General features: G+C 47.0%; 1 protein-coding gene across 1 annotated transcript in view; it reads right to left on the bottom strand.

The window, feature by feature from the left end:
• LOC106571406 (scavenger receptor class A member 5) overlaps positions 1-21,256 on the bottom strand; it is an 86,614-nt gene that overhangs the window by 11,911 nt on the left and 53,447 nt on the right. Inside the window, exon 7 of the mRNA XM_014144456.3 lies at positions 17,106-17,171. Coding sequence (XP_013999931.2) covers positions 17,106-17,171 — 66 coding nt within the window. The remainder of the gene's footprint in view (positions 1-17,105; positions 17,172-21,256) is intronic.

The raw sequence follows: 21,256 nt of genomic DNA, 5'->3' as shown, positions 1-21,256 counted from the left end.
TACCGAGATGAGATCTTCAGACCCCTTGTGAGACCATATGCTGGTGCGGTTGGCTCTGGGTTCCTCTTAATGCAAGACAATGCTAGACCTCATGTGGCTGGAGTGTGTCAGCAGTTCCTGCAAGAGGAAGGCATTGATGCTATGGACTGGCCCGCCTGTTCCCCAGACCTGAATCCAATTGAGCACATCTGGGACATCATGTCTCGCTCCATCCACCAACGCCACGTTGCACCACAGACTGTCCAGGAGTTGGCAGATGCTTTAGTCCAGGTCTGGGAGGAGATCCCTCAGGAGACCATCCGCCACCTCATCAGGAGCATGCCCAGGTGTTGTAGGGAGGTCATACAGGCACGTGGAGGCCACACACACTACTGAGCCTCATTTGGCTTGTTTTAAGGACATTACATCAAAGTTGGATCAGCCTGTAGTGTGGTTTTCCACTTTAATTTTGACTGTGACTCCAAATCCAGACCTCCATGGGTTGATAAATTGGATTTCCATTGATTATTTTTGTGTGATTTTGTTGTCAGCACATTCAACTATGTAAAGAAAAAAGTATTTAATAAGATTATTTCATTCATTCAGATCTAGGATGTGTTATTTTAGTGTTCCCTTTATTTTTTGAGCAGTGTATAACGGTAGTTCTTTTAACAACCAGTTAATCCAACAGCAAAAAATGTAAGATACATGATTCATAATTGTCCTTTGAATGTAGTATGCTACAGTACTGTAAATTACAGTACATTACACTGTTTTCACATTAAGTACTACACTAGCACTACCCATTAAAAATGACTAAACATCACATTTCCATCATTTCTATCCCATGTGTGATCAAAGGTGTGATCATCGAAGGCATCTTTCACAGTATAATCCAAAAAAATTAATGAAAGAAAGAAAAAATGTTTAGCAGGCACTAATTTGAGCCTTATCTTGATCATTTGTCCATATGTTTTCATCAAAGTCGCAGAAAAATATCCTCATTGTTCATGCACCTGGGGAAAAAACTTTTGGCATTGCGAATCTAAGCCTAACAGGTCTGGTTTGAAATCATTGTATGCCTCATCCATGGCCTGAAGGAGGGTGGTTCGCTGATGGGGATGGCAATAAATTGTAAAGTATTTTGTCTGTAATGTAATTTTCGTTATGTGTCGGACCCCAGTAAGACTAGCTGTCACCGTTGACGTCAGCTAATGGGGATCCTAATATACATATAAAAAAATATCATACGTACATCTTCCACCTGTATTGTAATCGTGTATTGTATTTTACAGTAATGCATTGTGGTGATTGTCGTGTTGTCCGTGAGCATACGTGACTGGATGGCCAGCACTACAGTATTGTACTTACGTATGTATTGTAGTGATCCTGTATGTAACAATTTTTACCATGGCTTGGTTTCATTTGAAGCATCTTTTTAGACGTCTCTTGTTTGTATCAATTGCAAAGACATTGGCAACTTTGTATTTGTAGTCAACTTTGTTCTGAAGTTATCGGCGGTCACAGAGAGACGGATAAGCCATGTGATTCTATGATTAGCGGAGATATTCTGAGGGCGAAAAAGCATTTAACAATGCGCTTTTAATGATTTATTTAACTTTTATTTAACTAGGCAAATATGTTAAGAACTAATTATTATTTACAATGACGGCCTACCCCGGCCAAACCCTAACCCAGACGACGCTGGGCCAATTGTGCACCACCCTATGGGACTCCCAATCACGGCCAGTTGTGATACAACCTAGAATCGAACCAGGGTCTGTACTGATGCCTCTAGCACTGAGATGCAGTGCCTTAGACCGCTGTGATACAGCCTGGAATGGAACCAGGGTGTCTGTACTGACGCCTCTAGCCCTGAGATGCAGTGCCTTAGACCACTGCGTCTCTCGGGAGCCCACTTAACAGTTCTACGAATGGTCTGAGCCAGGCGTTGGATTATGAGCGTTTTCAAGTGCAACGTTAATAACGATGGTTTTGGGAATCATCTCAGAGATTTAATGATGCTCCTACGAAGGTTCTAACAATGAACTTAGTATTAAAATGCTTGTAGGAAACCGGGCCCAGTATGGTTATTGTCTTTAATTAGTGAACACATGCTTTTTTTCAATAAGTTTGTTGAAAGCATTGTTTGTCATTTTCATGTAGACTAATAAATCCATTGAGCAACAAGCCAAACATCTTTAACTTTGTCAATTTTGTTATTTTTCCATTACTGTGAAAATAAAACAAAACAAAACCTCACTTTTAACAAGATTGAAGTGACATTTGCCTTGTGGTCTTGTCAGGGCAGGAGAAGGCGTTGAAAACGATTAGTACCTCTCATTGGAATATGTACTCTGACTCAACTAGCCTTTATTTACCTTAATAAGAGATTAATAACGTCGGGCTCAAATGGCTGAATATGAATCTGGAGGATACACTCGAGAAGAACACAGGAACTGTCACACCCTGACCATAGAGAGCCCTTGGTTCTCTATGGTGTAGTAGGTCAGGGCATGACTAGGGGGTGTTCTAGTATGTCTATTTCTATGTTGGTGCTAATATGGTTCCCAATTAGAGGCAGCTGGTTATCGTTGCCTCTGATTGGGGATCATATTTAGGTAGTTATTTCCCCACCTATGTTTTGTGGGATATTGATTGTTTGTTAGTGTGTTTGGGCACTACGTCCTCACGGTCTTTGTAAGTTTTGTTATTTTGTTTTTGTTAGTTTCACTTAAATAAATATGTGGAACTATACTCACGCTGCGCCTTGGTCCCCTCATTTCCAAGAACGTGACAGAATATCCCACCAAACCAGGACCAAGCAGCGTGTTCACCAGGTAAAGGAGTTTTGGACATGGGAAGAAGTGATGGGTGGATGCGAAACCCTTCCTTGGCGGCAGACGGAAGGTAATAATGGAGGACATCGACGACGCCAGGGTTTGCGGCCACAGAAAGCCCAAGGACAACCCCAAGTTTTTTTTTTGTGGGGGGCACAAGGGGTGGCCGGTCGAGCCGAGGAGAGTGCCAGAGCCTGAATGGCAAACTCTGGAGGAGCGTGTTATCAGGCCACGGCCACAGAAACCCCAAGATTATTTTTTGGGGGGGGCACGTGGAGCTGGCGGCTGAGCCACGGGAAGAGCCAGAGACTGTCAGGGAGGCAATGGAGAAGTTGGGGGAGAGAGAGAAATGAGAGAGATGATGTGCAAGTGTGTTCTTCTCAAAATTCGACCAGAAGATCCGGTTAACAGTCTGGTGAAACCTGTGTCGGCTCCACGCATCAGGCCTCCAGTGCACCTGCCCAGTCCGGTACGTCCTGTGCCTATTCCCCGCACTCGCCCTGAAGTGCATGTCTCCAGTCCGGTGCCACCTGTACCGGCTCCATGCACTAGGCCTCCAGTGCGCATTCACAGTCCAGAGCTTCCGGCGAAGGTTCCCAGTCCAGAGCTTCCGGCGACGGTTCCCAGTCCAGAGCTTCCGGCGACGGTTCCCAGTCCAGAGCTTCCGGCGACGGTTCCCAGTCCAGAGCTTCCGGCGACGGTTCCCAGTCCAGAGCTTCCGGCGACGGTTCCCAGTCCAGAGCTTCCGGCGACGGTTCCCAGTCCAGAGCTTCCGGCGACGGTTCCCAGTCCAGAGCTTCCGGCGACGGTTCCCAGTCCAGAGCTTCCGGCGATGGTTCCCAGTCCAGAGCTTCCGGCAATGTATCACGGTCTGGAACCTCCTGCGACGGTCCGGAACCTCCTACGACGGTCCACGGTCCGGAACCTCCTGCGACGGTCCACGGTCCGGAGCTTCCAGGCAAGGCGTCCAGTCCAGCTCCAAGGCCGGAGCCTTCCTCTGTGCTGATGCCCAGTCCAGGCATGGCGTCCAGTCCAGCTCCATGGCCGGAGCCTTCTTCTGCGCCAGTGCTCAGTCCAGGCACGGCGTCCAGTCCAGCTCCAAGGTGGGAGCCTTCCTCTGCGCTGATGCCCAGTCCAGGTACGGCGTCCAGTCCAGCTCCAGGGCAGGAGCCTTCCTCTGCGCCAGGGCCCAGTCCAGGCACAGCGTCCAGTCCAGCTCCAAGGCCAGAGCCTTCCTTTGCGCCGGTGCCCAGTCCAGGCACGGCGTCCAACCCAGCTCCAGGGCTGGAGTCCTCCTTTAAGCTGGTGCCCAGTCCAGGCACAGCGTCCAACCCAGCTCCATGGCCGGAGTCTTCCTTTGTGCCAAATCCCAGTCCAGGCACGGCACTCAGCCCGGCGCGATGGCCGGATCCGGGGTCTGGGCGGGGGCTACGATCTGCACCGGAGCCGCCACCGACACTAATCACCCCCCCTACCCTCCCCAGTTGGTTTCAGGTTTTGCGGCCGGAGTCCGCACCTTTGGGTGGGGGGTGGGGGGGGGGTGTTACTGTCACGCCCTGACCATAGAGAGCCCTTGGTTCTCTATGGTGTAGTAGGTCAGGGCGTGACTAGGGGGTGTTCTAGTATGTCTATTTCTATGTTGGTGCTAATATGGTTCCCAATTAGAGGCATCTGGTTATCGTTGCCTCTGATTGGGGATCATATTTAGGTAGTTATTTCCCCACCTGTGTTTTGTGGGATATTAATTGTTTGTTAGTGTGTTTGGGCACTACGTCCTCACGGTCTTTGTAAGTTTTGTTATTTTGTTTTTGTTAGTTTCACTTAAATAAATATGTGGAACTATACTCACGCTGGTCCGCTCATTTCCAAGAACGTGACAGGAACATCTCAATAATGTGTTGCAGATGTTGAGCCTGAGCTCTGCTCTACTCTTGGCCTGAGACATGCCGAGAATCTGGCAGATTGAAAACGTGTCTGCTACAGACATGTAGCCGGAACTTTCATTTTGCCATTAAGGATTACTCTGGTAACGGCTCAGGAAACTTCAATCTGTCTGGAGAAAAGCATATCCAAGTTATCTCTGATGGGGGTGTGATGAGGCTAGGCCAGAGCCAGGGTCATATTAGCAGAGTAATTAACAGAGCAATGCGGACAATGGTCTGTCTACAGTAGGTAGCAGAACTAACAAGGAGAAGTCCATGCTCTTCTAAATGCCTAATCCAGCTCAATAGCCTACAAGGCCAAACCAGATACACATACCTACTGTATTATCACTAAAATTAAACAGCCATACAGCTGTAGGTGTGTAACAGGGTTGTTATGTATTAAATGTTTATGTATTTTTATTGGTTGGTTCAAATCAGATGTCAATAAGGTGTTATGTCATTGGCTAAACTTGCAGATAGGAGATTGTGAACATCAATTCTACCCAGTCCGAAATTGCCATGCAAGCGGTAAGTCACTTTCTGAAATAGTGCATTCTATTCCACATTTTGTTACGTTACAGCCTTATTCTAAAATGGACTAAATTAAAAAAATCCTCATCAATCTACACACGATACCCCATAATGACAAATGAAAACAGGTTTTTAGAAAACAAATACTTTATTTACGTAAGTATTCAGACTCCTTGCTATGAGACTTGAAATTGAGCTCAGGTGCATCCTGTTTCCGTTGATCATCTTTAAGATGTTTCTACAACTTGACTGGAGTCCTGTGGTAAATTCAATTTATTGGACATTATTTGGAAAGACACACACCTGTCTATATAAGGTCCTACAGTTGACAGTGCATGTCAGAGCAAAAACCAAGCCATGCGGTCAAAGGAATTGTCCGTAGAGCTCCGAGACAGGATTGTGTCGAGGCACAGATCTGGGGAAGGGTACCAAAACATTACTGCAGCATTGAAGGTCCTCAAGAACACAGTGACCTCCATAATTCTTAAATTGAAGAGGTTTGGAACCACCAACACTCTTTTCTGCCAAACTGAGAAATCGTTGGAGAAGGGCCTTGGTCAGGGAGGTGACCAAGAACCTGATGGTCACTCTGACAGAGCTTCAGAGTTCCTTTGTGGAGATGGGAGAACCTTCCAGAAGGACAACAATCTCTGCAGCACTCCACCAACCAGGCCTTTATGGTAGAGTGGCCAGACGGAAGCCACTCCTCAGTAAAAGGCACATGACAGCTTGCTTGGAGTTTGTCAAAAGGCACCTAAATACTCTCAGACCATAAGAAACAAGATTCTCTGGTCTGATGAAACCAAGATAGAAACTGAATGCCAAGAATCACGTCTGGAGGAAACCTGGCACCATCCCTATGGTGAAGCATGGTGGTGGCAGCATCTTGCTGTGGGGAGGTTTTTCAGCGGCAGGGACTGGGAGACTTCTTGTCAGGGTCAAGGGAAAGATGAACAGAGCAAAGTACAGAGAGATAATGATGCAAACCTGCTCAAGAGCTCTCAGGACCTCAGACTGGGGCGAAGGTTCACCTTCCAAAAGGACAACAACCTTAAGCACACAGCCAAAACAATGCAGGAGTGGCTTCGGGACAAGACTCTGAATGTCCTTGAGTGGCCCAGTCAGAACCCGGACTTGAACCCGATCGAACATCTCTGGAGTGAACTGAAAATAGCTGTGCAGCGACGCTACCCATCCAACCTGATAGAGAGGATGTGCAGAGAAGAATGGAAGAAACTTCCCAAATACAGGTGTGCCAAGCTTGTAGCGTCATACCCAAGAACACTTGAGACTGTAATCGCAGCCAAAGGTGCTTCAACAAAGTACTGAGTAAAGGGTCTGAATACTTACGGAAATGTCATATTTCAGTTTGTTAAAATGTACTGGCAGCTTCATTAAATAGTACCCGCAAAACACCAGTCTCAACGTCAACAGCGGACAGTGACGAGGCGACTCCGGGATGCTGGCCTTCTAGGCAGAGTTGCAAAGAAAAAGCCATATCTCAGACTGGCCAATAAAAATAAAAGATTAAGATGGGCAAAAGAACAGAGGAACTCTGCCGAGAAGGCCAGCATCACAGAGTCACCTCTTCACTGTTGAGACTGGTGTTTTGCGGGTACTATTTAATGAAGCTGCCAGTTGAGGACTTGTGAGGCGTCTGTTTCTCAAACTAGACACTCTAATGTACTTGTCCTCTTGCTCAGTTGTGCATTGGAGCCTCCCACTCCTCTTTCTATTCTGGAGAGAGCCAGTTTGCGCTGTTCTGTTCTGTGAGTAGTACACAGCATTGTACCAGATCTTCAGTTTCTTGGCAATTTCTCGCATGGAATAGCCTTCATTTCTCAGAACAAGTATAGACTGATGAGTTTCTTAGTTTCTGGCCATTTTAAGCCTGTAATCGAACCAACAAATGCTGATGCTCCAGATACTCAACTAGTCTAAGAAGGAAAGTTTTATTGCTTCTTTAATCAGAACAACAGTTTTCAGCTGTGCTAACATAATTGCAAAAGGGCTTTCTAATGATCAATTAGCCTTTTAAAATGTAAAACTTGGATTGGCTAACACAACGTGCCATTGGAAGACAGGAGTGATGGTTGCTGATAATGGCCTCTGTACACCTATGTAGATATTCCATAAACAATCTGCCGTTTCCAGCTACAAAAGTCATTTACAACATTAACAATGTCTACACTGTATTTCTGATCCATTTGATGTTATTTTAATGGACAAAACATTTGCATTTCTTTCAAAAACAAGGACATTTCTAAGTGACCCCAAACTTTTGAACGATAGTGTATATTTACAAAGAAAAACATATATGGGGGATTGGAAATTATGCATTGATAGAAGATAAACTGTGCTGTAGCCTATTGCAGAATAAGGACAATGGAACATTTGCAGTAGTGGGTGTGGAGTCAGGCGCAGGAAACAGGAGTAGTTGCTAACGGGCTTTTAATGAATTGCACCGTAAAAGAAAAGTACACCCACGAAAACACAACTGGGTGTGATCCAACAAACACAATGATCCAATAACACGTACCACTGCATAACCAACAGTCGACAACAGAAAGTAAGCCCGCACACAGAACAGGTGGGGAAACGGGCTTAAATACTCAACTAAACACTAATCATACACAGGTGCAAACAATCAAGACAAAACCAACAGAAAAGGAAAAAAGGGATCGGTGGCAGCTAGTAGGCCGGTGACGACGACCGCCGAGCGCCACCCGAACAGGGAGAGGAGTCACCCTCGGCAGGAGTCGTGACAGACAATTTAACAAACAATCTCCCATGTCGAGTTTGTCTACTTGGTCAAGCATTTACTCTATAAGTCATCTCTAATTGAGATCTGTAAGTCTGAAAATAAAGACCTCAACATCTCTTGTTAAACCCTTCAGGCTTTCATTGAATACAGTTGAAGTCAGAAGTTGACATACACTTAGGTTGGAGTCATTTAAACTCGTTTTTCAACCACTCCACAAATTTCTTGATAAACAAACTATAGTTTTGGCAAGTCGGTTAGGACATCTACTTCGCGCATGACACAAGTAATTTTTCCAACAATTGTTGACAGACAGATTATTTCATTTATATTTCACTGTATCACAATTCCAGTGGATCAGAAGTTTACATACACTAAGTTGACTGTGCCTTTAAACAGCTTGGAAAATTCCAGAAAATGATGTCATGGATTTAGAAGCTTTTGATAGGCTAATTGACATCATTTGAGTCAATTGGAGGTGTACCTGTGGATGTATTTCAAGGCTTAGATTCAAACTCAGTGCCTCTTTGCTTGACATCATGGGAAAATCAAAAGAAATCAGCCAAGACCTCTGAAAAACAATTGTAGACCTCCACATGTCTGGTTCATCCTTGGGAGCAATTGCCAAATGCCTGAAGGTACCACGTTCATCTGTACAAACAATAGAGCGAAAGTATTAACACCATGGGACCACACAGCCGTCATACCGCTCAGGAAGGAGACGCGCTCTGTCTCCTAGAGATGAACTTTGGTGCGAAAAGTGAAAATCAGTCCCAGAACAACAGCAAAGGACCTTGTGAAGATGCTGGAGGAAACAGGTACAAAAGTATATATATCCACAGTAAAACGGGCCCTATATCGACATAACCTGAAAGGCCGCTCAGCAAGGAAGAAGCCGCTGCTCCAAAATCGCCATAGAAAAGCCAGACTACGGTTTGCAACTGCACATGGGGACAAGGATCGTATTTTCTGGAGAAATGTCCTCTGGTCTGATAAAACAAAAATAGAACTGTTTGGCCATAATGACCATCATTATGTTTGGAGGGGAAAGAGGGAGGTTTGCAAGCCGAAGAACACCATCCCAACCGTGAAGCACGGGGGTGGCAGCATCATGTTGTAGGGGTGCTTTGTTGCAGGAGGGACTGGTGCACTTCACAAAATAGATGGCATCATGAGGGAGGAAAATTATGTGGATATATTGAAGCAACATCTCAAGACATCAGTCAGGAAGTTAAAGCTTGATTGCAAATGGGTCATCCAAATGGACAATGACCCCAAGAATACTTCCAAAGTTGTAGCAAAATGGCGTAAGGACAACAAAGTCAAGGTATTGGAGTGGCCATCACAAAGCCCTGGCCTCAATCCTATAGAAAATATGTGGGCAGAACTGAAAAAACCTGTGCGAGCAAGGGGGCCTACAAACCTGACTCGGTTACACCAGCTCTGCCAGGAGCTCTCAACTTATTGTGGGAAGCGTGTCGAAGGCTACCCAAAACGTTTGACCCAAGTTAAACAATTTAAAGGCAATGCTACCAAATACTAATTGAGTGTATGTAAACTTCTGACCCACTGGGAATGTGATGAAAGGAATAAAATAAATCATTATCTGTACTATTATTCTGACATTTCACATTCTTAAAATAAAGTGGTGATCCTAACTGACCTAAGACAGGGAATGTTTACCAGGATTAAGTGTCAGGAATTGTGAAAAACTGAGTTTAAATGTATTTGGCTAAGGTGTATGTAAACTTCCGACTTCAACTGAAAATGTGTTTATCAGTTTACTGGTTAGGCAAAAACAATCTGTGTTCAACCCCTGGATGGGCCCCTGCCTATAGTCCTTAAGGGAGTTTCATATGCAAGACCTCACCTCCTAGAGATGGCTATCACAGGGACCAGTCTATGTGCTATCGTAACTGCTCTGACGCTATCTCCTCTCAGGTCACCTCCGCTGTATGTGTTTGTGCTGGACTGTTTTCTGCCTTGTACAAAGAGGGTTATGTGTGGGCAATGTCGTCATCCTCTCGTGTGTGTGTGTGTGTGTGTGTGTGTGTGTGTGTGTGTGTGTGTGTGTGTGTGTGTGTGTGTGTGTTTGTGTGTGTGTGTGTGTGTGTGTGTGTGTGTGTGTGTGTGTGTGTGTGCACACGCCCCCCGAGACAGCAGGAGTCCCTTTCACTCAGCACACACACAGTGGGAGGCTGATCCGAGGGGCCTCCTGTCCCTCCTGTCATGTGAGAGGAGAACAGATTTAGGAAGAATAGGAAGAAGAGGAAATGCTAGATCTAGCCAGGATGTCATATTGCAGGTCCCCTGCACATAAAGCCCAATCCTGGAGACCTGGAACGAAATAACTAATGAAAAATACATCTCAGCCAGGTATAGACCTACCTACCATGAGGACAGCATGAAGCTTGGTTTGGTCCAATCATTTTAGAAATTCAGACAGAAATTTGTTAACACTTTACTCTAGACATAATCATACATCCAACAGAAAACCTCTTAGCAGAGCCTGTTAAAGTCCAGCTAATTGATCAGACGACCGCGTAATGAAAACCAGTACTTCCCCTTTTCTAGCACCACGCTGCTGACATCTCTCTACAGTTTCACAACTAAACTATTTGTTCTAGAAAAAGAGCCAATTGGTTAAGTCCTAAGGGAGAGAGCACTAAAAACCATGCTGTCAATACCTTATAAAAACAGGCACATTGTCAAAAGTGCATTTGGCAGATTGGAAAACTGTCCCACTTTGAAATGCTGTATGTCATCAAAACTGCAATTTTAACTGGGTATTTTTCATCATTATAATATACTCTGGGATAAATAGATATCTAACTTGGTTTTGGCATGAAATGCACATAATCAGGGCATAAACAATAACAGAAGAAAAGGGACATACAAAACTTCCACCAAATGTTCTACACCTTCTGTCACGACTTCCGCCTTGTTCGGGCGGCGTTTGGCGATCGACGTCACCGGCTTACTAGTTACCACCGATCTATGTTTCCCTGTTTGTTTGGTTTTGTCTGAATTACACACACCTGTTTCATATTCCCTGATTATGTTCATTATTTTACCCTCTGGCGTTCATGTTTGTCTTGTCCGTGATTGTTTCCTGTTTTGTTTCCTGTCACTCATCCCTGTGTCCTGCGCCTGACTCCGATACTTCTCCTACGAAAAGCATTACAGAATCACGGACCCCTAATATGGAGTCAGCAGGAGCAGCCAGTACTCCTAGTCCAGTAAAGGAGCGCGTCCAGCAGCACGCGATCATGTTACAGAGTCTCGGGACAGCCATGGATCGCGTGCTGCAGACTATGGACAATATTGAGAGAAGAGGATTTCCCTTCGACCCAGCCATTCCATCGCCACCAGAACCACATCATACACACATGCTCAACCATCCGTCGTCAGTATCCAGTGGGATTCAGCTCTCGCTCCCGGGAGCGTATGACGGAACAGATGCCGGGTGCCAGGGGTTCCTACTCCAGCTGGAGCTCTACCTGGCGGCTGTCCAGCCGGCACCTTTCGGGACGCGAGAGAGTGAGCGCTCTCATCTCCTGTCTGACTGGTAAAGCCCTGGAGTGGGCCAACGCCATCTGGGAAGGGGAAGGCCCTACTCTGGATAACTACGAGGACTTCTCCCGCCGCTTTCGGGCAGTATTTGATCATCCACCGGAAGGGAGTGCGGCGGGGGAGCGATTGTTGCATTTAAGACAGGGGATGAGGAGCGCTCAGGAGTTTGCGCTGGACTTTAGAACTCTGGCGGTGGGTGCGGGATGGAATGAGCAGGCCCTGATCGACCACTACAGGTGTGGTTTGCGAGAGGATGTTCGTCGGGAGCTAACCTGTAGGGACACCACCATCCACCTGGACCAGCTGGTGGACTTATCGATCCGGCTGGATAACCTGTTGGCCTCCCGCGGACGTCCGGATCGGGGTTCATTGGTTCCATCCCCCAGCCCCTTAGACCCAACACCTATGGAGTTGGGAGGGGCTGGTACGAGAGAGACCGGAGGGGGAACCATTCCATGCACTAGCTGTGGCCGCAGAGGACACACTGCTGGTCGGTGCTGGGGAGGTTCTCCAGGAAGTCGAGGTGGTAGGCGGAACACTGGTGGTTCATCTCAGGTGAGTAGGCACACGACTCACCCAGACCCCCCTGTTGCTCACATGTGGTTATCTATAGGATTTCCGGGGTTCTCCCCGCATAAGGCGCTAGTAGATTCAGGCGCAGCTGGGAACTTTATTGATCGGTCTTTGGCTCATAGATTAGGGATTCCTATTGTTCCCGTTGATGTTCCCTTCCCTGTACATGCCCTAGATAGTCGTCCTTTGGGGTCGGGGCTGATTAGGGAGGTCACGGCTCCCATTGTTATGGTGACGCAGGGGTGTCATGAGGAGAGAATTAGTCTCTTTCTGATTGACTCTCCTGCGTTTCCCATTGTTTTGGGTCTTCCCTGGTTGGCTTCTCCTGATCCTATTATTTCGTGGCAACAGAGGTTTCTCAAGGGATGGTCCTGTCAGTGTTCAGGGAGGTGTTTAGGTGTTTCCTTAGGTGCCACTACGGTGGAAAGTCCAAACCAGGTTTCCACCATGCACATTCCCCCCGAATATGCCGATTTGGCAATCGCCTTCTGTAAAAAGAAGGCGACTCAATTACCACCCCATCGACAGGGGGATTGTGCGATAAATCTCCGGGAGGGCGCTGCACTTCCCAGGAGTCACGTGTATCCTCTGTCACAGGAGGAAACGGAGGCTATGGAGATATATGTCACCGAATCTCTGGGACAAGGATACATTCGGCCCTCCATTTCACCTGTCTCCTCGAGTTTCTTTTTTTGTGAAGAAGGAGGATGGAGGTTTACGCCCGTGCATTGACTATCGAGGTTTGAACCAGATTACGGTAAAATACAGTTACCCGCTGCCTCTTATCGCTAGTATGACAGAGTCATTGCACGGGGCGCGCTTCTTCACAAAATTGGACCTCAGGAGCGCGTACAACCTGGTGTGTATCAAGGGAGGGGATGAGTGGAAGACGGCATTTAGCACCACTTCTGGGCACTATGAGTACCTCGTCATGCCGTATGGGTTAATGAATACTCCATCCGTCTTCCAATCATTTGTGGATGAGATCTTCAGGGACCTGCACGGGCGGGCTGTAGTGGTGTATATAGATGACATTCTAATATACTCCACTACCCGCGCTGAGCATGTGTCCCTTGTACGCATGGTGCTTGGTCGACTGTTGGAGCATGACCTTTACGTCAAGGTGGAGAAATGTCTGTTCTTCCAACAGTCCGTCTCCTTCCTTGGGTACCGTTTTTCCGCGTCAGGGGTAGAGATGGAGGCTGACCGCATTTCAGCCGTGTGTAATTGGCCGACTCCAACCACGGTAAAGGAGGTGCAGCGGTTTTTAGGGTTTGCCAACTACTACCGGAGGTTTATCCGGGGTTTTGGCCAGGTGGCGGCTCCCATTACCTACTTACTGAAGGGGGGACCGGTGCGACTGCGGTGGTCGGCTGAGGTGGACAGAGCTTTTGGTAGCCTGAAGGCTCTGTTTACCACGGCTCCAGTGCTGGCGCATCCTGATCCCTCCTTAGCGTTCATAGTTGAGGTGGACGCATCCGAGGCTGGAATAGGGGCTGTGCTATCTCAGCACTCGGGTAAGCCACCAAAACTCCGCCCCTGTGCTTTCTTTTCGAAGAAACTCAGCCCGGCGGAGCGTAAATATGATGTGGGGGATAGGGAGTTGTTGTCTGTGGTCGGGGCTCTGAAAGCGTGGAGACATTGGCTTGAGGGGACTAGACACCCTTTCCTCATTTGGACTGACCACCGAAATCTGGAGTACATTCGGGCAGCGAGGAGACTGAACCCTCGCCAGGCGGGCTATGTTTTTCACACGCTTTGCTTTCACCCTTTCCTACAAACCAGGTTCCCAGAACGTGAAGGCAGACGCACTGTCCCGGCTGTATGATACAGAGGAGCGGTCCACGGAGCCCACTCCCATAATTCCAGCTTCTTGCCTGGTGGCACCGGTGGTATGGGAGGTGGACGCGGACATCGAACGGGCGTCACATGCAGAACCCACTCCCCCCCAGTGTCCCGTTGGGCGCGTGTACATTCCGTTTGATGTTCGCGATCGTTTGGTCTGTTGGGCCCACACATCACCCTCCTCTGGTCATCCTGGTATCGGTCGGACGGTGCGCTGCATTGCGGGGAAGTACTGGTGGCCCACGTTAGCTAAGGACGTGAGGATTTATGTCTCCTCCTGTTCGGTATGCGCACAGTGCAAGGCACCTAGACATCTGCCCAGAGGGAAATTACAACCCCTTCCCGTTCCGCAACGACCGTGGTCACACCTATCGGTGGATTTCGTGACGGATCTTCCCCCGTCACGGGGTAACACCACGATCCTGGTCGTTGTGGATCGGTTTTCTAAGTCCTGCCGTCTCCTTCCGTTGCCTGGTCTCCCTACGGCTCTAAAAACTGCAGAGGCCCTGTTCACCCATGTATTCCGGCACTACGGGGTGCCTGAGGACATAGTTGCTGATCGGGGTCCCCATTTTACGTCTAGAGTCTGGAGGGCGTTTATGGAAAGCCTGGGGGTCTCGGTCAGCCTTACCTCGGGTTTCCACCCCGAAAGTAACGGGCAGGTGGAAACAGTCAACCAAGAGGTGGGTAGGTTTCTGCGGTCCTATTGCCAGGACCGGCCGGGAGAGTGGGCGTCGTTTATCCCCTGGGCGGAGATGGCCCAAAACTCCCTACACCACTCTTTGACTAATCTTACCCCTTTTCAGTGTGTGCTAGGTTATCAGCCGGTCCTGGCTCCATGGCATCAGATCCAGATCGAGGCTCCTGCGGTGGATGAATGGTTTCGGCACTCCGAGGAGACATGGAACGTTGCCCATGTACGACTACAACGAGCCATCAGGTGGCAAAAGGCGAGTGCCGACAGCCACCGCAGTGAGGCCCCGGTTTATAGACCGGGGGATCGGGTCTGGCTCTCGACCCGAAACCTGCCCCTTCACCTGCCCTGCCGGAAGCTGGGTCCGCGGTTTGTGGGGCCTTTCAAAGTCCTGAGGAGATTGAACGAGGTTTGTTATAGGTTACAACTCCCCCCTGATTATCATATTAACCCCTCGTTCCATGTGTCTCTCCTCAGGCCGGTGGTGGCTGGTCCGCTCCAGCAGTCTGAGGTACGGGAGGTTCCTCCGCCCTCTCTGGATATCGAGGGGGCACCGGCGTATACAGTACGAGCCATTATGGACTGCAGATGTTGGGCGAGGGGCCTTCAGTACCTCGTGGAGTGGGAGGGGTACGGTCCGGGCGGCGTTCGGCGATCGACGTCACCGGCTTACTAGTTACCACCAATTTATGTTTCCCTGTTCGTTTGGTTTTGTCTTAATTATTCACACCTGTTTCATATTCCCTGATTATGTTCATTATTTAACCCTCTGGCATTCATGTTTGTCTTGTCCGTGACTGTTTCCTGTTTTGTAGTTGTTGGAGGTGTTTCTCCCAGCCATGTTTTATTACTGTGGGAGAAGTTGGATTATTGTTTTTGAGTAAAACGTTTTGTTTGCACTCATCCCTGTGTCCTGCGCCTGACTCCGATACTTCTCCTACGAAAAGCATTACACCTTCCTCCTTACTCTTAGAGGAGAGGAAGGGAGTGAACCTTGATCTTAGAGGAACAGTTTACAACATCTGGCATAGAACCAATATTTGGCCCTTTGCAACAACATTTCTGGACTAATGGACTAAGACCATGCTGTGTGTGTGTGTGTGTGTGTGTGTGTGTGTGTGTGTGTGTGTGTGTGTGTGTGTGTGTGTGTGTGTGTGTGTGTGTGTGTGTGTGTGTGTGTAGGCAGACACTTCAAATGTGGAGACTGAAGCTTGTGGCTGTCCTGTAAAAATGATCTGTCAAAGCCAAGCTTACTCCAGTTTCTTGGGACTCTTGGGATATCATATCAAAGTTTGGTACCCCCATTCTGAGAGGTGTGAAGGTGAAAGGCAATGCTATAGCAACAATTACCAAGCAAGCATTAAGCACAAGACATTTTACAGCTTGTCAAGCTAGGGGCTTTAGGTCCAACTGCACCCCCAACCCTCAGTCCCAGCTCTCAGCCCCAACCCTCACCCCCAACTTTCAGCCACAACCCTCAGCCTTCTAGGATAATTTTAACATTTAAAATGTTTATTTTTATTTAACTACACAAGTCAGTTAAGAACAAATTCTTCTTTACAATGACGGCCTACTGGGGAACAGTTGGTTAACTGCCTTGTTCAGGGGCAGAACGACAGATTTTTACCTTGTCAGCTCGGGGATTCAATCCAGCAACCGTTCAGTTACTGGCCCAATGCTCTAACCACTAGGCTACCTACCGTCCCCAAAAAACATGGTTGTCAGTTGTGACATTGTAAACATCAAGCGAGATAGAGGATTAATGACCCAGGGGACTGGGGAGCACGATCCCCAATTCAAAGAGACCCACGGGTTCTGAGCTGTGACAGACCTTCGTCTCACTACGGTAACCTACACTTTGTGACACCACTGCTTCCCACCAACCACCAGCATTCCATGTACAAGTAGAGCAGAGATGTATGCCTGTTGTGATTCGGTCCATAAAATCGTCTATTTTTCTATTTGATCCTTAGGCATCCCTGTTTACAAGTGATGTGTGTGTGCCAGGTGAGAGCCTCCACCTACTCATGTAAATGAGTGATGAACTCACTAGACTGACACCAGCATGTGACATCAGCTCTGGTGCTGAGTTTTGAAATATTTTGTGACGGTGCAAACTGCATTCTAAAGCCAAACAGAAAGGTAGCAGGCCTCAAAAGACCCTCTGCACTCCTTTGCCCTCTGAAAAGCAGTATACAATAATTGGTAGGTCAGTTAGGGTTAAATTCGGTAATCTACCTGTGTTTTACAACAACCTATTACAATAACCAATTTTACGATGCAGCAGTGTTACAGATATGTATCCAGATAACAATGGACCAACATCATTGAGAGGATGATGAGCATCAGCAATCCCATAACTCTTCACTATTCACTGGTCTCACCTGTTTTTTCACCACGGTCACCTCGGTCTCCCTTCTCGCCCTTCAGTCCTCTGTCTCCTCTGTCACCTTGGAAAGGACAGACAGACAACAAAACACTGTGTTACACTCAGTGGAAACTTTAGGAGAAGCACAGATGAATAGTTAACATCCTGTAACTACAAAATCAAACTGGACATAAGTAAAACTGATGATCCAGTTGAACCAGATCAGTATTATGTTCTTAGAGAACCTTTCCACATGCTATTTCTCTTCTAAGTATTGCCCTCTCACTGTGTCATGGTTGACTTTGTGTAGGTGGGCCTGGATTAGGCCTAAAGCTAGGCTATGGTTTGAGGTTTCCATATTGCCTTCCTGGAATACTTGTGAGCAGGGCCGCTGAAAAAAAAGTGTGGCGAAGTGGCATTTGCCATAGCACTTTTCGATCTGGTGTGGTAGTGCCACACCACTTTTGATTTAGCTGAATAAAATATACTGCTCAAAAAAATAAAGGGAACACTTAAACAACACATCCTAGATCTGAATGAAAGAAATAATCTTATTAAATACTTTTTTCTTTACATAGTTGAATGTGCTGACAACAAAATCACACAAAAATAATCAATGGAAATCCAATTTATCAACCCATGGAGGTCTGGATTTGGAGTCACACTCAAAATTAAAGTGGAAAACCACACTACAGGCTGATCCAACTTTGATGTAATGTCCTTAAAACAAGTCAAAATGAGGCTCAGTAGTGCGTGTGGCCTCCACGTGCCTGTATGACCTACCCTACAATGCCTGGGCATGCTCCTGATGAGGTGGTGGATGGTCTCCTGAGGGATCTCCTCCCAGACCTGGACTAAAGCATCCGCCAACTCCTGGACAGTCTGTGGTGCAACGTGGCGTTGGTGGATGGAGCGAGACATGATGTCCCAGATGTGCTCAATTGGATTCAGGTCTGGGGAACGGGCGGGCCAGTCCATAGCATCAATGCCTTTCTCTTGCAGGAACTGCTGACACACTCCAGCCACATGAGGTCTAGCATTGTCTTGCTTTAGGAGGAACCCAGGGCCAACCGCACCAGCATATGGTCTCACAAGGGGTCTGAGGATCTAATCTCGGTACCTAATGGTAGTCAGGCTACCTCAGGCGAGCACATGGAGGGCTGTGCGGCCCCCCAAAGAAATGCCACCCCACACCATAACTGACCCACCGCCAAACCGGTCATGCTGGAGGATGTTGCAGGCAGCAAAACGTTCTCCACGGCGTCTCCAGACTCTGGCACGTCTGTCACGTGCTCAGTGTGAACCTGCTTTCATCTGTGAAGAGCACAGGGCGCCAGTGGCGAATTTGACAATCTTGGTGTTCTCTGGCAAATGCCAAACGTCCTGCACGGTGTTGGGCTGTAAGCACAACCCCCACCTGTGGACGTCGGGCCCTCATACCACCCTCATGGAGTCTGTTTCTGACCGTTTGAGCAGACACATGCACATTTGTGGCCTGCTGGAGGTCATTTTGCAGGGCTCTGGCAGTGCTCCTCCTGCTCCTCCTTGGACAAAGGCGGAGGTAGCGGTCCTGCTGCTGGGTTGTTGCCCTCCTACAGCCTCCTCCACGTCTCCTGATGTACTGGCCTGTCTCCTGGAGCGCCTCCATGCTCTGGACACTACGCTGACAGACACAGCAAACCTTCTTGCCACAGCTCGCATTGATGTGCCATCCTGGATGAGCTGCACTACCTGAGCCACTTGTGTGGGTTGTAGACTCCGTCTCATGCTACCACTAGAGTGAAAGCACCGCCAGCATTCAAAAGTGACCAAAACATCAGCCAGGAAGCATAGGAACTGAGAAGTGGTCTGTGGTCCCCACCTGCAGAACCACTCCTTTATTGGGGGTGTCTTGCTAATTGCCTATAATTTCCACCTGTTGTCTATTCCATTTGCACAACAGCATGTGAAATGTATTGTCAATCAGTGTTGCTTCCTAAGTGGACAGTTTGATTTCACAGAAGTGTGATTGACTTGGAGTTACATTGTGTTGTTTAAGTGTTCCCTTTATTTTTTGGAGCAGTGTATATTGATGCAAAGTGTTAAAAAGAGGGGCAAATTTGTCTCATGATTTGTTGACTTGTGCACAATTACTATGTCCTTCACATCAGAGTGTTGCTGCAGGCTCTTTGCATGTCTTGACAAATCAGATTCACGGAAATCGGAGGTTGCGCTGGCCGGGCACAATGCACAAAGCTCAAGGTGCACTCTCTACTTTCCTGCACTTTCTCTGTGTCTCTGTATAGGAACCCCCCTTCTTTAAAATATAATTCATATGAACAAGTACAAGGTTGCTGAATTTTGACAGGGTTTTCATCCTCCCCAAGGTCAGTAGTTTTTCCAGGAGTTTTTTAAAACCTTGTGACCTGATCGGAAAAGCTCTGGTCCCATCATAGCCCATATTAAACCTTTTTACAACTGATTAATCACGTCATACCGTATAAGGTCAGAGTTTTAACTGGTTAGGTTACTAGATCAGAAAAAACTACGGCCCCAGATTTTTTCCCCCCACCACCACTCTGGGACCTGTGGTGCCACCTCTACTTGTGAGACAAGAATACTTGTGAGAGGATCTTTTTTCCCATGGTTGGGGGAACAAAGTAACTCTAAAATAGTCTCCCTCACACCGGGAAGAAAGACAGCTGAACCAACCTCAGGTCTGATTTTAGACATCCCTCAACTCAATTTCCCTTTGGATACCTTATAATCTTGTTAACGTGAACTGAAGACCCACAAACTAAATGTAAGCACCTTGTCATTAGACTTAACAATTATAGGACAACCTCCTTGTGAACTACAGTATCTTCAGCTTTTGCTGAAGTGGACTAGAAAAACAGCACAAAGAAAAAGACAGTATAGACAGCAAATACAGTACAGTGAGGTGTATGTTTCCCCAAAAGTGAACATTAACACATATGTCCTTGATTCTCTGTGATCTGACATCCATTGTTGTGGGCTATTGTTTTGTTTGTTGCTCTGCTCTTGTCGTCTGAGGCAATTAATTTGTCTGTCTGTGGGTTGAATGCTATATTATGAAAGACAAAAAGGAGTCAGAGCAAAAGGCAACATCAATTTAACGATTAAAGGATTTTATGAAAAATCGCTGGGGTTGAGAGGCTGAAAGCACAGTCGTCCTGCAGCTCCTCTTTCAGAGTGAGCAGAGAGACATTTTATGGCGTCTTTCTGGCTTCACTACTTGAAGCCTTAACAGTCTTAGAATTTATTTTTAAGAAGATCCTACTTGGATACATTTGTGTCCTGAAGAGGGCATCTGATGCTGATCTGATGAGGATCTGAGTGTGGGTGCAGGGACATTCTGGCAGTTTCATCTGAAAGTCTTGATTGTTACAAGTGTGCCAGCACCATATATTTAATTTACTGTCTGGACTTGAGAGAGGCTGTGGAAAATGAAGTAATCAGTCAACTTCAATCTTTAATTACACTAAATTAATATTTGTTGTATTTTGATATGTACCAGAAGTTTATGTCCATGATTATAGAGGACACCACACAATAAGGCAAAAATGACCATTATGGTACTGTCATCTTTTTTTGTAGAATATTCATAAAAATAACAAACTCTGGATATGCCTTTGATGGAATATTAAAATTCCTACCACTCAGTTCTGTGGGAACATCTCTCTGTAACTACAAGTTTAAAACCACAAGGTGTGGTTATGAGCTGTTACTGTAATAAAGTGACTATTATCCCATGTTTAATTCCTGTATTTTCAGATCCAGAGTCACAGGAAAGGGCCCAATGGCAGTGGCACCCAAACAGAACCACCAATTGTCGGGTAGTGCTCTGAGCTGACCACATCCTCATAGTAATGTGTGGTGCGGTGGTCAGGAAATGTTAGACACTTACTCTGGTTCAAACGCCCAATGCCAAACACAGCTCTAACTCACAGAAAAACTTACATAAAGAAAGGCCTACTTTAACAGGCCACACAACATCTCTCCCTTTTCCACAAGGGTGCTTTTACAAGTTTTACTAAATGGCTAAGTGCCTTTGTTATTTTATTTCGTATTTATCTAACCCTGTGTTATGTGTGTTGTAGTCACAGTGAGTCAGTCTAACAGGGCTGGGAGGACAGGCCAGATAGAGAGTGCAGAGCACCCACATCT

The sequence above is a fragment of the Salmo salar genome, chromosome 15, assembly GCF_965601325.2.
Source record: "Salmo salar chromosome 15, fSalSal1, whole genome shotgun sequence".
NCBI lineage: Eukaryota > Metazoa > Chordata > Actinopteri > Salmoniformes > Salmonidae > Salmo > Salmo salar.
The sequence above is the reverse complement of the archived record's forward strand: the minus strand, read 5'-3'. Positions and strand labels throughout refer to the sequence as shown.